At 42.2% G+C, this 17,313-nt stretch overlaps 1 protein-coding gene across 3 annotated transcripts in view; it reads left to right on the top strand.

Moving 5' to 3' along the window:
* PIEZO2 (piezo type mechanosensitive ion channel component 2) overlaps positions 1-17,313 on the top strand; it is a 324,107-nt gene that overhangs the window by 69,386 nt on the left and 237,408 nt on the right. For all 3 annotated transcript variants that reach the window (XM_087818935.1, XM_087818934.1, XM_087818936.1), the window contains exon 2: positions 927-1,022. In XM_087818935.1, coding sequence (XP_087675061.1) covers positions 927-1,022 — 96 coding nt within the window. The remainder of the gene's footprint in view (positions 1-926; positions 1,023-17,313) is intronic.

Below are 17,313 nucleotides of genomic sequence, written 5' to 3' on the forward strand. Positions count from 1 at the left end.
ACCACCATCCTCTGATCCCTCGAGAGACCCGCATGATCTGGCCCAGTCCAGGACTCCGCCTCACGTGCTCTCCCACGGGGCGGCTTTGTCAGCTTGCTCACCTACCTCGCTCTCGGCTCAAGTCGCACTTCTCGCTGAGGTCCACCTTCGTTTCCCTAATGGATGCCGCCCCCGGCCTTCCTCACCCCGTCACCTCTGGTCCCCCTTTCCCTGCTGGCTTCTTGTTTACACAGCGCTCATTTTCCATATACCTGTAAATGATCTCTTATTGTTCTTCATACATCGCCCCCAAAATGTAGGCTCCCAGAGGCAGGAAGGGATCTTTGTTGGTCCTAGCACATGGGCGTGCTCAATAAATATTTATGGACTGGATGAAAAACCAAATGTCTTTGGATTGTTTTTAGGGAACTTCAACTCTGGATGAGAAATGAGGAGCAGAAGTGGGGGTGGGGTTAGAAAGACAATTCAGACATCCATTCTTGTTCTTTTGTATTGTCTCATTTATGTATTTTCCTGTCAGTCTAATCAACAGTGTGAAAGTCAATAATGGCATAAAAAGCTACAAGTATGTGCATGACCACCTTGGGATGAGAAATCCCTTTTTGTTGATTTCTTCCCCCCCCCCCCCTTTCCCTTCTTTTGCCCCTTCCACTGCCAGCTTCTAGAGCAAGCATGGGGCCCTGGGCTTGCAAGTGCCAAGCTCCTGTGAGATTTTAAGAGCAGGGACCATGCATTTTTAATTCTCCATTTTTCATCACCCTCAAAGTAACAATGAACACGGAATAAATGCTCAAGTTTTACTTCCTGATTGACATACCTGCTTAGCTCGATCGAGCGATACTCGCTGGTGTCGCCACACAGTTGCATGTATCTGTTAGCCTACCTGATAAACACATTTTCCCTCTCTTCTCTCTTCCTGCCCGCAGCATGTGCGTTCCGGTACAATGGACTCTCCTTCGTCTACCTCATCTACCTCTTGCTCATCCCTCTGTTCTCAGAACCAACAAGAGCGACGATGCAAGGTAAGAGACAGTCACTGTTCTGTGCCACGTTCTGAGTGCATTTGCTGAGCTCTGTGCATCTGTCTTTATCTGACGGGATAGACACTGTGCAGCAAGCTGGTCCATTGGGGACGGGGTGTCAAACATGTGAACAGCTGCACCAAGCAGAACGTTGTGAAACATGCTGGTGGTATGTGGCACTTACACAGCCAATATCCCCATGCAAATTCCATATTAGCTCTCTCTTAGCAGGCTTGCAATACACCTGGAGTGTTTTGGCTAGTTAAGAAAAACTCAATGTATTGCCAACGAAATAAAGCAGATGGAGTGATAACATTGGAACATGATTTGCATATCAGATTGCTGGGGAGATGTGGTGGCAAGTAGAAAAGGGGCAGGGAGGTGTCTTACATATCTAAGCAGGAGGGCTGGGTAGGGTAGGAAACCGAGTCCCAGGCGTGACTGTTCATACATCAGTTGAGATCTCTTACATATGCCTCTATTAAGTACTGTGAGCGAGTGATTTGTGTTTGAGGGGTAGTTTCTCAAGCGTATGACTACAAAACTTTAGATCTCTTTCCCATTGCTCTACAAGAGCCTGAAGTTATAAAACAGAATAATGACCGTATCTCCTGAGGCTCTGACTAGGAAGCATGGTCTGGTTTGTCACTCTATATATTGGAAGTTTTTCTACAAGTATTAAAATTAAGCCACACTGAGTTAATATGATAGATTGTTCTTCAAAACAATACCATTATAAGAAATAAGGGTTGTGCCCAATGCCTTGGGTGAGTATGATGGCAATATGTTTTTACATGAGAGGAAAAGGAAGCTGTTTGCCCCAACCTGTGGTGTGGTGGGAAAAGGCCATTGGTCACGGCTGCCAGTTCATAGTGATGCCTCTTCAGGAAAGGAAGTAAGGGCTCGGGTGTCCAGAGCAGCAAATAATGACTCTGTCTTTTCCATTCCTCCCCTTAACTATTACATTTATAGTGCATATTATGATCATTCATCCTAATAGTTATGACTGCAGATGCTATGTTGATTTTCCTGCTGCAGGAAGAACCTAAATAATAGTCTTCCAAGTCACTTAAATCCTTAATACATAAAGTTAAGAAGGGGTACAGAAATGTGAGTTTATATAAATCCTCATTCAAACCAAAAATACATTGTTTAGGTGACCCCACCCACCTTAACCTCTTTCCTAGAGTTAAATATAAACAAAGATATTTAAACAGAATAGCTTCTGGCCTCAGAACCAAGATGAAACATACAGGCAACTCATAGTTGATGGCTTGGAGCTCATGTTTCAAAGAAAGAAGGTTTCAGACATATTCAGAATAAACTGCTTTAAAAATGAGTACCTGTGTATAGTCAAATAAATTTTCTGTTGCTTTTATATCAAGGTGTCCCCTTATTATTTCATCTGGAAATCAGGTAACTGGGATTTCCCCCTTTGTTGTTATGTGGCGATGACTGCTTTGCCTTCTTCCTAAGTAACCAGTCTGCTCTCGGTCAGGTTGTCTCAGTCTCCTCAGGGGCGGGATTGCATCTGTGTCAGAAATGCATGGCAATGGTCCCATTATTTATACCCAAGTGCATCAGAGACTGACACTGTCAGGAAGCTCATATTTGAAATATAAAATCAAATGCAAAAAAAGCAACTCCTCTCTGTGTAAAGAAATATCCCAAATTAACAAAATGTGAGGTCAGTGCACAAGCAAAGCATAATAAGTACACAGATGTCTGCCGACACTGCTCCTAATAGGAGACAAAGGAAAAACTGGGCTCGAAGGGAAACCCATAGGCATCTTTTCAGTTACGATCTGGACACAGCATTGTAATTATTTATTTTCCTCTCTCCTGCATTTTTTAAAAAAGATATCTTTATTGATTTCAGAGAGAGGAAGGGAGAGGGAGAGAGAGAGATAGAAACATCAATGATGAGAGAGTCATTGATCGGCTGCCTCCTGCACGCCCCCCACTGGGGATGGAGCCCGCAACCTGGGCATGTGCTCTGACCGGGAATCGAACCCCAATTGCCTGGACTCTAGGTCGATGCTCAACCGCTGAGCCACGTCTGGGCTCTCCTGCATTTTAATAAGAATCATGAATAATATTCAACATAACCTCATCTATTTGTTTATTTGTTTATGGAAATGCAGAAGGACTCTAGGAAAGGATATCCCACTCATTTTTTTCTGAACACGTAGGAAGCACAAGCCATGGTTTCTAACTCTGTGTTTTGAAACATCCCACACTGGGCGTTTCTGGCAGTGCGTGGTCAAGACCACCATTACAGCCTATGTGGAGAGGACACACAGTGACAGACCCAGGGGAGTGGCAGCAATGTGGCTCCTCAGGGAGATGCAGGATCAAACACACTTGGACCCTCCACTTTCATGTTTACACACATTTCTCACGAATCGATAAGAAAGCACATTGGCAAACTGAAAGAACTATTAGTAACCTCTGCACCACCTGCTCACAGACGGTCTCTGCCTTGAAACAGCAAGCAAATTCTAATTGCTTCCCAAGCTGCTCTGGCCTCTGAACATGTCCCCAGGACTATGTCATAATGCAGACTGCCCCTGAACTGCACACGTGGTACATATACATGAAAGTTACTCTGTGACCCTCTGCTTTCCATTGACCTGTTGGAAGTTTTTTCCTGTGTGGTTATTTTTTCAGTGGGGTAATTCCGTGTCGTAACAGAGAGGGTGGATCTTTGGTGTAGCTCTTGAGGTGGCCTAGGTGTGAAAGCCAAGTCTCTCCACTGTGGTTTTTTTGTTTTGTTTTGTTTTTTAAAAAAATATATCGTTATTGATTTCAAAGAGAGGAAAGGATAGGGAGAGAGAGAGAGAAACATCAATGATGAGAGAGTCATTGATGGGCTGCCCCCTGAGCCCGCAACCTGGGCATGTGCCCCTACCGGGAATCAAACCGTGATCTCCTGGATCCTAGGCCAATGCTCAACCGCTGAGCCACGCCTGGCCGGGCTCCACTGTGGTTGTTGAGGACAGGGATGTCCACTCACTGTGACCTCAGGGCTATCAGCAGGACACAGATCATCTGAGTATGACTGAAGCTTTCCCCATGCCTGTGATTAGACACAGATTTTCTGTAAGGCTGGAAATGACTGTCACGGAGACTGAGGAAGATCAGGAGCGGCTAGTTATACAGTGAGATGTTATCAAGCTTAAACCAGGAATTTGAGTGAGGACAATTGCTTGGTGGTTCAATACACTTAACTTCCTTGTGGGTGTCATCCGAATTGAGAACGTTGAGAGCTGGAGGAGCTTTTAGGAATTACTAAGCATATGCCAGCACCCGGCGGTGGAGTCCCGCCACAGCATCCAAGTTGGCTGGCCCAGCAGGCTCCTCTTCATATCTACTCCTGGTGCTCGGAGCACCCTGGCTCTCCGGGAAGTCTCAGGCAGTTCTTTCTTAAGTGGGCCTGAAATCCACTTCCTGGCAAACCCAAGCCATTGTTTCCAGCCCTGAGCAGCAAGGAAAGAGTTGACAGATTCTAGAAGATCACTTTACAATGATATTGTGAAGGGATTAATCAAAACATAGGGGATTTGCCTAAAGGATTTTGTAAATCTTTAATAAGTCTAGGATTTAAACACCCTCACTTTTCTATTTTAAATCTTCAAATGTCAATTTCTTCTCAAATGCTGTGTGCAGTGGGTGCTGAGGTATAGATTCAAAATCCTCTTTCACAGCGGGGGCATCATTCCCCAGCTGCCAGGAGGCCTTGTCTGGGACAGCTCGCAGCGGTGTCCTGCCCCGGGAATTGCGGGCGGCTAAAGGGAGCTCACACACACACACCCACACGGGCATACACACTCATGCATGGGGTACCTCCAACCTGCCATCGGTCAGTGTGCAGTTATTTCCCTCAGCAAGAGCCTCACCTTTGGTTCCTCACTCCGGAGTGGTGTTTCAGTGTGGCATGTGCCCTGAGCTCACAGGGTGTCTTACTGCAGCCTTTCTCACTGGGCTTGGAATTCTCTTAACAATATCCAACTCTTCCAGCTCCTCCAATATTCTCTTTCATATCCTCCGTGGGACAAGAAGCCATAGGTTGAAACAAGTGTCCTTTGTCGTAGTACTCATTTGAGAATGAGGGAGTCTTTGCCACTGACGTGTGGTCCCTCAGCCGTGGTCCCTCACCTGCAACAGAGTCCCATGTTAATACCTTTATTTACTGTATCTCTTTCCCTTTTACTAGGTAAACTTCAAGATGGCAAGGATTTTGCTGTTTTGTTTACTGTAGTATTTCCAGGACCTAGAACAGTGCCTGGTGTATTGAAGGCACTGAGTAAATATTTATGGAATGGATTTATTTCCAGCATCAAGTGTTGTAGAAGCAATATGAACACAGCTCTAATCCTGTGCTTACCTCGACCTCTAAAGCAGCAAACATCACAGGACAATTTACTTCATATACCCGTCCTCTGGAGACAGAAGCTTGGTAGGGCATGGGATTTTGCTTTTTTCAATTTGATTGGGATCAGAGGATCATGAGTAATTGAAGAAATAGAATGTTTTATGCTTTTACTTACAATGATAAGCATCTTATTTAAGCATATACAGGTTTCCCCTGCTATTCAAAATAGAGAGTTCCTGTGAAACCTTTTGTAAACTGAAATTGTGTAAAGCAAAGAAGCAATTGCCTTAGGCCACATCTTGCTAACGGATGCACAAAATAAATGAAGATAAAGCACAGATGCTCACGGACAGTTCACAGCTGTGACAGCTTGATGCTGAGATGCTGAGCGTGGTTCCCGGGGAAGGAGCTTGGCGGGGCCACTTACCCTGCTCAGGGCCCACCCTGCAAAACAAACACTGAAAACTATTTTTGCTTCTCACCTTTTTTCATAAAAGCAAAATCCTTTTCAGATTTATTTCAGTTAGTGAAAAACAGGTACTAATGTAGGTCTTTGTAAAAGTGAAGTGCTGTAAAGCGAACTCTTGAAAGCGAGGCATACCTGTAATATTGCAGAAAGAGAATCTTTTGCTGTTCACGTAACAGAGTACGTTCAATTGAGACTGCACTCATTAAATTTATTAATTAACCTAAAAATGACTTCAGGTGGCCCAAATATTCCATGTTGATCAGGTATTAAATTCTTTAATCATACACATAATAGATTCCCTATACCTGATGATATATAGGACACTGGTCAATATAGTGAAAGAGTATGCACTTTGTTTGGATGGAAAGGAATATAAGTAATAAAACATATAAGATATGGAAGAATGCAACAGCTCAATATATATTGGCTAATCATAATGTTATTATTATTTTAAAGTGCAATGTAATTACTTTGAACATCAGAGTGAACTAAATTTATAAACTCAGTCTCTTGTGTGACCATAGACAGTCTTTATCTCAGGACTTTTCCTGGTGCTACGTAAATATCAGCTAAGAATTATGTGATTTTCAAGGTCTCTTGTTAAAGAAGCCATATACCTAAAGAACATTTAGGTTCAGTAACCTATTAATAGGGAGCCAGTAGCACTGCCTACAAAATACAAATTGTTATTTACATGCATCAATTAATTTAACTCTCACAATGACCTTTTGAGGGAGCTGCGACTATTACTAAAAACTACTATTAAAAACCCTCATATTACGGATGCAGATTGAGTTCCAGGCAGGTTAAGAACAAGCCCTAGGACACAGGTGCTGTGTGGGTGGCCATCCTCTTAGTCGCCCTGGTGTTCTGACTCATGCCCTGGACAGAACAGTCCTCTGGAGATTTGCAGGAGGAGAGGCAAACCTAGTCACTTAATAAATACTTGTTGGCTGACAGATTACCAGGCCTGGGCACACGGTCTGGAGAGATAATATGAGTATTTTTAAAGGAGATATTTTAATATACATTGGTGCAGAGTGATGACATACGTGTCTGTTACACAGAAAATACATCATCTTAAATGTGACCGGTTATTTCTTTCAACAAATAGTCATTGAAAGACTAGTTTTCAGAAAACACTGTTTGGATCTGTGGAGTATAAAAAGGGGGCCATTTTTGTACATGGCTCTTCCCCGGAGTACCCCCCAGGCGTGGGGTTTGATGCATCGTGTTAGATGGTAGCTCTTTCAGAGAGGTTGGCTTGGGAAGCCACACACCTGTTTCAGGGATACTGTCATTTCTCTGAGCTGGTCTCAAGCGATTCCTTTGCAGTTGCCTTAAGAATCTGCCTTGAGTAGACTCGGTGGTGGCAAACCGTTGTCCTTAAGGTGGGTCTTACTTGTATAGCATTTGGAGGCAAGCGGGATGGGGGGAAACTGGTGATAAAAGTAATTGTATTAATTTTATATATAAAAAAAGACAAAACCCTGAGTATTTAGTATAAAACAAAGTGCCTGAAGTTCACTTATTAAAAATGAGGAGTTTTAAACATTATTTGTATGAGAATACTATGGTGGATACATATGATATAACATACACGTGGAACCTCTTTCCATGATGGATGTATGATATGCATGATTTACAATGTTATGAAATGAGATACTGGGATGAGAGGTAGCATCCTGAAGGAAGTATTGATTAAGTTGATTTACCCTGGAATCTTGACTATAATAGTCAAGCAGGGCCTTCCCTCTTTAGACTGAGGACTCAAATATCTGGAGAGGTGTTTAAGTTGAGAATTTTAGTAATATTAAAAGTAACTAACTTTTATGTCCCAACACTCCCCATACTAACTCATTTAATTAGAGCATAAAAAAATTATTTGTTGAAGGGGAACCTTCATTCTGGAATAAAAAAAAATTATTGTGAACTTACCTGGATTATAAATCCACTTAACAAACTAGGAATACTACATAGTGAGGTACTGATATGAAAGCTGACTCCTCCTATTAAGGACTTGGTGAGAAATCTATGTTAGTGAGACTTAGTCACTTTGGCCAGTCTAGATTCCTGTTTTCCTATTGCCATTCCACCTCACCAAGCCTTTCTGTATGTCCACAAAGCTGCCATCCAGTGTGAAATTTGCTGTTTCCTCAAAATTCCTTCTGCCTGCTTGCTTGGTCCTTCCAGCAAGTTCTTTGTTAGTGTGTTCTCCTCATAGACTCTCTTTTGGGGGAAGAGTTATTTACTTATTGAGAGCTAATTGTAAGGGAATTCTCCAAATTACAAGACTACAACACTTCCTGGGCAACATTAGTCATTGATCTCACAGCAAGAATATCTTAGAAGCAGCAGCAGCATCTGATTAGTTCACATGTGCATTGTTTATGAGATGCACATGCACGCAGACATATGCTAAGGAATGGAGAGATGATCGCTGTCTAAGGCGTGTGACTGTTGCTAATGACAAAGCTGTCTTCTTGTCTAAGGACCCATACTCATTCTGAGTGGCTTCATTCCGAACGTTTTCTAAAGCTGGACAACACTGCGATAGATAAGAACAGAAGTCCCAGAGGCAGAGGAGTGGGAAGGACCCTGCATGTCTGTGCAGATGGGCCCCGTCTTCTCTGCCCAGGAGCGATGGCCAGCGCCTCCTGGAGGGCGTGAGGCGTGGATAGTGTGCCCAGATCTTTGCCGAGGGCACACCAAGTGCAAAAGGAGTAACAGCAGAACTGCGCACCGCCAACCCTTTCAGGCTCTGCCCTCAAAATATTTTCCAATACCTACTTTTGTAGAAATTTTCTCCCCCCTGTTATAAAAGGAGAGGGTCTCTGAATTATCTTTTTGTTTTTGTTTTTTCTAAAAAACTGTCGTTGTTTTGAGCAAAGTAGCAATTCCCCTGATACTTTTGCTCACATTTAAATTCAAAAGCTATTAAGAATATATTTTTCTGGGTATTGGGGTCTCTTTCAACAATCGGGAGGGGGCTAGAATTAGAAAGGGGTAGTAAAGGAGAGGCTTAGCTACGCTTTGGTGACAAGTGCTGGCAAGTGGTGTTTTGGGCAGGCCAAGTTAACTTTTGTAAACTGTTGGCAAAGTTATTCTAAGGTGACAGAAAAAAGATATTTTATTCTCTTCAGCTCTGAATAAGGCTCTTAGTTTAAGAGAATATTATAGTAACCATAAGTAATTCTGTGTTGTGTGTGTGTGTGCATGTGTGTGGTGTAAAATAATCACCAAAAAAGGCTTCTCCTGAGGTTCTGACCCAGGATACTCTAAAGGCACCTTGGGAAAAGAAAAATGATTTCAATTTGCCTACATGAGGAGGCAAAGAGGTCTGCAACTTGTAAAGACATGTTTAGACGTCAGAGAGGAAATAGTGGCAGATATTTAAAACTGCTTGCATCTGTTTTTTGTTAAAACACTGTTAGCCTTTAGACCATTAGGCTTATTATTACTATGTTTTATTATGTCATAATACAGCAAAGAGCAGGAAAATATTTAATCGAGTAAATTATTAAGTGAGTGTTTTATTATTCATATCAGCTCACCACCAAAAGGGGTGCTAACAAAAATAATTAGAGGCTTGTTTTTTAAAATTTTGAATAAATTAGTCATAGGTCTTATAGGTTATTTTATCTGTCTTTTGGGGGGTTGGTACAGATATCATATTCCAATGTTATTTTAAATTTGGCAAACACCATTCAGTCAGACAGAGGGAGTTTTGGGCAACATGTATAATTCTCAACTCAGGAAACATTGGGTCTTATTATTATATGACTAAGAGAGGGCTTCAAAAGTCCCAAACAGTTTGCTTTATTTGGCTACAATAAACCAAATATACAACATAACCTCACCTGTGATTTAAAAGCTGTCCTATCATTACAGTGAGGTACTTTACTTGAATTGATATCAGTTTTTTGATCCAGTCTTCAAATTACTGTTTTTTGTTTGTGCAATTTACAAACATTTACTGGTACCTACCCTGTTAGGCCTTGCACTAGACAATTAGGCATGCAAAGATAAATAGGACTGCCCTGGCTGGTGTGGCTCAGTTAGTTGAGCTTCCTCCCATGTACCAAGAGGTCACCGGTTTGATTCCCGGTCAGGGCACATGCCTGGGTTGTGCATTCGATCCCCAGTAGGGGGTATGCAGGAGGCAGCTGATCCATGTTTCTCTCTCTCATTGATGTTTCTCTCTCTCTCCTTCTCCCTTCCTATTTCTCGAAAGTCAATTAAAAAATATATTTAAAACAAGATAAATAAGATAGGCTCTCTGTCCTCAGGATACAACTCCAGCTCTGCCGTTTATTAACAGCACTGTCTTGGGCAAATTTTTAAAATTTTCTGAGTCCTGGTTCCTCATATTGTTGAGCTCTTGACCCTGGTCCTGGACAGAACATTAAGAAATCTGCCTGTGCAAGTCATGTTCACGCAGATTGATAAAGAGCTCTAGAGGAGGAAATCATAGCCCCTTCCTTCCTTTTAAAATTTGTTTTCCCTTTGAAAGTGTTCAACTTAATTGATTTACTTATGTATGCATTTTGAGTCAGTTTATTTCGGTGTTGAAGCTGGCTTCCTTCAAAGGCTGGACAAGCCCAAATTCCGATTGATTCGTTTGTTAGGGAGTCTGCTCCTTACTTCATGTGTAACTGTTTCTCTTAAAGAGACTCACATGTATTTGCAGATTCATACACAATGACCTTCTGAGATGAAAACTTAATGTAACTTTCAAACAGTGCTAATTATTAAGTTTAAGAAAAGTAAGTAGGTAACATACCCAGTGCTTGTTCTATGCCAGGCAACAACACCCTACTAGATAATATTCGTGTTTACATCTTACAAATAGGAAACTGAGAAACACACAGAGGTTAATGAACAATTCCTGAAATAAGCAACTTTAAAATTGATTCAATGAGTGAAAGCTTCTAATATGAATAATTCAGTTATCTACATAGGCATTTCCCTCACTTGACTGCATTTTATTACAAAATTATTATAGAGTGAAAATAAGTATGGAGATTATGCATGTTGTTCAGTTGGTTTATTGCAGTATAAGTGGGCAATTATTGTACTTTGAACCACTTTTTAGTGTATTTCTTCAGCATTAAGTAGAAATGAGTACGCTGAGGATATGCCTTTCATTTTCCCTTGTTCACGGAGTAAGTGTTACTATGTGTCTCAAGTGGGCACTAGAGCCACAAGTAATGGTGAAATTGGTCCTTTTAATCTTACAGCTCACCATTTAGCCCTCCCTCCCTCCCTCTCTCCTTCCTTCCTCCTTTCTACACTCACTCTCTCCATTAAAAAATTTTAATTTTGCCTAAGTATATTTTCTTCATTTCAACTTGCCAATTCTATGCACTCAAGGAATATTTGGGGAAAGCCACTAACAGCCTCTTCAGGGAGCCTGGAGCCAGAGTTGTCAAGCTGTGAGAGGTGCCACATGATGATGCGATCTGGCCTCTGCAGGCGGCACAGGACGGGCTGGCCTGGAGCTGCTGTCCAGAGCCCCAGACCTGGCCAAGAGGAAGGCCCTGAGTCTGTGGGCATGTGTGTGTAGAGGGTTGAAAGTGTATTCTGGAGTGATGTCAAGTCATCAAGATAGCCTTTTCTTCTACTTCCCCTGCTAATTGGCTAGCAATTGGGTGCAAAGGAATGTAGCCCTCAAATATCAACTACTTCACCATTATATCACATTCCTTTAGGTTTAATGACATCTGCAAAATGAGAATTGCTTCTTTAAAATGCAAGGACACCTGGCAAGGCAGTATTCGGTTGTTAGTGGGTAGTGCCTTAACTCTCCTGGTAGTGATCTGTAGAGCTCTGCTCAGGTTCCCCCCACCCGAACACACACCTCTTCAGGACCTAGGCATTGATTCTCCCTATTGCCTGGCATTTTAGTGGCTGAGGGCTCATAGCAATGTCCATCTATCTCTAAGAGCTGTCCTAAGCTAAAAGGATCTGATCCAAGGTTCACCCCCTCCTCGTTTTGGGTGTGGCCCCCATTTCCACAAGTGATCATTGTACAGTGGGGTGTGCAAAAGTCTTGCCCCCTTGTTTTGTGCTGGGGCAACTCTGCAATGCTGTGTCAGCTGCAAAGCTTCCTGTGGGGGCGTCTGAAGTCTCTGCTGTAACTATCGCACCTGGGCTTCTGCCATCTCTCCAAGCCTGCTGCCCTCACTCCCACCACCATTTCTGAATGCACTCCCTGATCAAGTCCCCTCTTAGGACCTGTGCCCATGTCCTGAGCAGACTATAATAGTTTCTGACATGTTTGTGTCCGACCTCTGAGAGCAAGGATGGCAATCATGAGAGACACCACAGAGTAGGGTGGGGCCCCAGAATAGGGCTGGTGCGGAGACACGTGCTGGGAAATGGCGCAGCTCAGAGTTCCTGCAGGCTGTGTTCTGCACAGAGCCTTGGCCAAGAGGGTGTGTGAAGGCAGAATTCTGGCCCCTGTTTTGCTGACCAAAACACTAATACTCCAGTACAGAATTGTGTGCTTCTAGAGGAAGGAGTGGGCCAGCAGTGGCCCTACAGAAAAAAGTAGGAAAGAACACACCCAGAGCAATGCAGAGTTTTCCTGAAGACTAGCCCTGTAGTACTCAAAACAGTCGTGTAAATGCCTCCTCCTAACTTCTCTGTTCCTGAGAAATGCCGTTATACCAAAGAACATTGTGTAGCTGTTGGTCCCTAAGACTCCTGCCTCAGCCTCCATGAGTGGCCTTGCGAAGCAGAACTAAATGGTTGAAATGATCTATCACTGCTTTATTACATACTGAGGGTTGGAAAGTGGTGGGGTTGTTCAGAGCACGAGAGACAGAGCGAGCAGAGGAAGTGGTTAATGGTAAGGCAGGTCCTTGATGAGCTGGATAATGGGCAGTGAAACTGCAGGACAAGGGTCTTCCCGCCAGGTGATCGTTACCACCCTGCCCTCCTTTGTTCCACATTGCTTCCAAAGGGACTGTGCAATAGGTGGGGATTAATCACCTATTCACTGCCAGGCTCATTCAACAGCCAGGTTATTAGAAAGGATGCTTGGACGCTGGCTGTGTTGGCGACTTTTTTAAAACAATAAAAAACAAGTGTTTAGCAAACACTTGTCCATCTGAGTGAGCTGAAAACTGTGATGAGGTGCTGACTGGGCTGCATCTGTCTTTGAATAAATAGCGATAACTGGTTTCATCATTCAACCGTATGTTGCTCATCAAATATTCAGCAACTGGAGCTTTTACAAAGGCATCAGGGAATAGGAGACTCGGCTTCTGGAAGCTGTGCTTGGCTCAGCCTTATTGTTTGGAAATGGGGCACCAGCTTGTTGGAAGGAGGAAGAGGGGGTGGGGAATGGTTACCTGGAAAAGTTAAAATATTTGTGGTCCAGAGTTCTCCTCGTTTTTTGCCTCGTGTGTAATATGCTAACAGAATCTAAAAGAACAAATTCTCTGCATTTACCCTTGGGGCAGCCGGTCACAGAACTACAATGAGTGGTGGGACTGAACCAAGTGGTGATTGATTGATTGATTGAATCTTCATTCATTCATTCATCTAACAAATATTTATGAGGCATTTACTCTTTGTAAATAATGTGTTAAGAACTGGTAATGCAACAACAAGCAAAAGTAAACCTAGGCCTATAATCCAGAAGTGTGCTAGGTAATTGATGAGACTCAATTGTAGCTTCAGTTTCTTAGAATACATTCTAAAGTCAAGTCTACGTACGATTGACTGTCATTATTCCCAGACTCTGCATTTGTGAATCCCCTACATGCTGCAGTTTATTTGTATCCCCAAATGATGCTTTCAGGATGTTTGTGACTATTCCTAGATATGGGCAGAGTGGCAGAAAATCCGCCTCGTCCGCCATGCGTGTTCCCGGTTGACGAACAAGGGGATGCTCTGCCTTCTCGTTTCAGCGATCAAGCCGCGAGCAGGCGTTTCTTCTGCAGTTTCTTTAGTGTCACATTTTCCACATTTTGGTTCTTTCTATTGGTGATCTTGCTCTTTAAAATGCCCCCCACCCCAGCATAGTGCTGAAAGCACTGTCTAGTGTCCCTAAGCGCAAGAAGGCCGTGATATGCCCTACGACTCGTGCTGTTGGCTGAGTTCAGTGTTAATGAATGGGCAATATATATTGTATACGGTGTCTTTAAACAGACACACACATATCAGACTAGGTTATGTATTGATCGGTTGATGAAAATACTGTAACCAGAGGCTCCCAGGAACCTAACCCTCTGTTTTCCCTAGGAGCACTGGTTTAATATTCTCTGATTCAGTGTTCATGGCAACACAGAGACTATAATGACCTCAGATAGCAAGAATGAACTATGCACATTCCACACTGGAATGTGAGCATTAGGGTTATAGTGACAGAGCTGGAAGGAGGAGAGGATAACTATCATATTATTTGAAAGGGATTTTTTTTAAATTAAATTTACACACACACATATATAATTATATATAATATATAATTGTCCCCCAGATTTCTGTATCCTAATTATGGACCTAATGTATTCTAATCATGAAATGTGTGGCAGGAATGTTAGCAGGAATCTTGAATAACATCAGTACTAGCATATTGAGAAGACACTTTATTTATAATAACATTATTTTAAAAATATCAGTAAGCTCTTTATTTCAGGAAGTGTATAGTGTTAGGAAGAAATGGATACTGTTTCTCATAAATTTGATGAGTTTTTCTGATTCTCAGTTCTTGTTTAACCTATAGATTTGTTCTTTCTCAACATCTCTCTCTCCTACACAGAGACAAAATTTCCAAAATAACATACAAATTATATATAGTCTATACATATATATGTATATGTAATAATTTTGATAAAATGAAGTTTGGCCAGTTAAATTTCAATTTCAGGTAAATAACAAATAATTTCTAAGTATAATTTTTCTTCAAATTGCATAGAACATATTTTTAAATTTATTTATTTATTTTTAATTTGAAACTCAATTTTAACTGGATGACCTGCATTCTTTTTGCTAAATATGGCAGCCATAATAATAATTGTGCACATATTGTGTGTATGTGTGTGTGTGTGAAGGGAGGAGATATTTCCTATTTTTTCAAATCACCATTTGCTTGGCTCAGTTAGAGCTCCATAAGATAAGTATTTCTAAACTCTGATTTTCAATTTAATACAAAATGCTGATCTACTTTACCAATTGCTCCTTTATACTGATATATTATGCTAACAACAAAACATATTGGAAATTTAATCAGGCTGAGATTATAGTTAGCTGATTAAACTTGTATCTAGAATATCCCCTCTTTATATGCCAAACAATTTTCAATAAAATGTTTTTGTTTAGAGCCAGATTACTGATAAAAACTGAAATTTACAAATATTTTCTGTATTTCATTTAACTATAAATTTGATTGAGCTTAGAAGGTTGGCTAGGGCCCCTAAGTTATTTTATTAGCTTGAGGTACCTCCTGACATTTTACAATGTACGTGAACTGCTGTGGGTTTTATTTCCAGCATTTCTTTTGCTGCTTCCCACAGGTGTGTGACAACATCTGAGTGAGTCCCCCACCAAACACACCCATCCTGCTGACGGTGACACTTGACTTTCTGACAGACGGCTTCCTCTCAGGCTCTCAGAAGGTCCACATGTGCTGGCCACCGGTCATTCCTGCCCCTACCCTCCCGAATTCTCCCCTGGCAAATCCATCTCAGGTGGCATTTCCTCCAGGGCATCATTGTTCTGTGGACAAGACACTGATTAGTCACTGGTGGTGTTCATGCGCTTTCTGGCAACTCTAGGGATGCAGCAAAACTTCCTCTTCCCACACTGGCTCTCTGACGCTTGGCCACACGAGGGTCAGCAGGGGCTGAGTGTACAGAGTGCACATCGTCCCCTGGCCAGGAAGCCTGAGTGTGTGGGCTGCCGAGCCTGTGTGACTCAGCTCTGAAGACTACGAATCCTCCTGAGATCGGAGGGGACGGTGGCTGGGGCTGAAACCCAGGGCCTGTCCTCTAGGAAGTTGTCTCTATAACGCACATTTCTTAGCATCTCACTTTGGCAGGGGCAGGTTTTTCTTTGGTTAACCTGGGGAGATGGGTACAGGGTGGTCCATATTGCCTCCCCTGAAACACTGTTGAAGGACAGCATCTTTCCTGGGGAGAACATTTGGCCTTTAAGGAGTAGGGCGAAGCAGATATGATGGATAGAAGATGCTAGCCAACTAGGAGCTCAGATAAATGGCCCCTCAGCCAAAGACAGCTGGAACATGGCTGTAACGGGTGAAGGAAACTCTTTCTCCTCAGTTCCAGGTATAACTTTTAATGTAGCTGGATTTTGCACTAAGTAGCAATATAGATGTTGAGTGAACAGATGATACTCTGTTAGAGAATTAGGTAAAGAAGATACAAGTAGATCAGTTCCTTTCAGGATTTTTCGCTCGGTTTTAAAAATTATATAACATTTACATTTTTATAAGTAGCATTATAGGAGCAACAATTTGTCATGCTTTCTCACGTTAAGAAGATCCATACAATCAACGTAGAAAAAATGATGAACGAATTTAATCTAAACACAAAAAGACCACAGATGTGGAGAGATAGTATGGTAAAATAAACAATGACTAACATGATCATTCCCTCCAGTTTCAACTATTTAGTTTAAAACCCCACTGACATTTAGAAACAATGAGAGTGGCTGTCTGGAGCCCAGGACGAACTGTGTGGTGCTGTTTTTGCTTTGAAATCACGTCCTGGCCCATTCATGAGCTCAGGGCCAAGCTGCCTCGCTCATTCCTCCTCCGATCTGCACGGACCTTTCACAGCTCCTGAGACTGGTATTGAATCGCTCTTTCCCCTCACTCCTGGAGCCCTGTGATTAAATTTGGAAAACTTGTGAGTCATGTTGTAGCATCTACTTAGTGGCGGGGGAGCAGCTCCTCTGAACTCCCAAGTGTGGGCATCCTTGCATGTGCATCGTTGTTTGGACTTCCCCGGCTAGTTACTCCAGAGGGTTTGGGGCAAGTATTAGAGCAGTTTAATTGAAGGGAAAGCATTTAATGATTCAGGTTTTAGATTTCTTTTCCATTTTCCCACCTGCCACAGACTATCAAAATACCAAGATCAGGCTCTTCCTATTTGCTCTGACATCTTCCGAAGACACTCTAAGGTCTGGGCTGTGTAATGTGTCTGCAGAGTGAGGGCTCTGTTTCCACCAGAGGGAGCCACTTTGTTCTAAGCGGTCACCAACTGTGGTATTTCCAGGCCATTCACACAATTCCTGTTTAACCCATTAGTTGGCCTCATTCATACTTTTTGTTCTAGAAAAATAAGAAAAATTTGAATAATCCTTTATTGTATTATTTGAGTTTAAATCGTGAATAAAAGCAAGAATGTTTTTGAAAAGGATTCTAATGGAATCTGGTTCCATGAAAATCAAATTTACTGGAAAGAAAAGTAGAGCTA

Source organism: Miniopterus natalensis, chromosome 7 (genome assembly GCF_054644295.1).
Source record: "Miniopterus natalensis isolate mMinNat1 chromosome 7, mMinNat1.hap1, whole genome shotgun sequence".
Classification (NCBI taxonomy): domain Eukaryota; kingdom Metazoa; phylum Chordata; class Mammalia; order Chiroptera; family Miniopteridae; genus Miniopterus; species Miniopterus natalensis.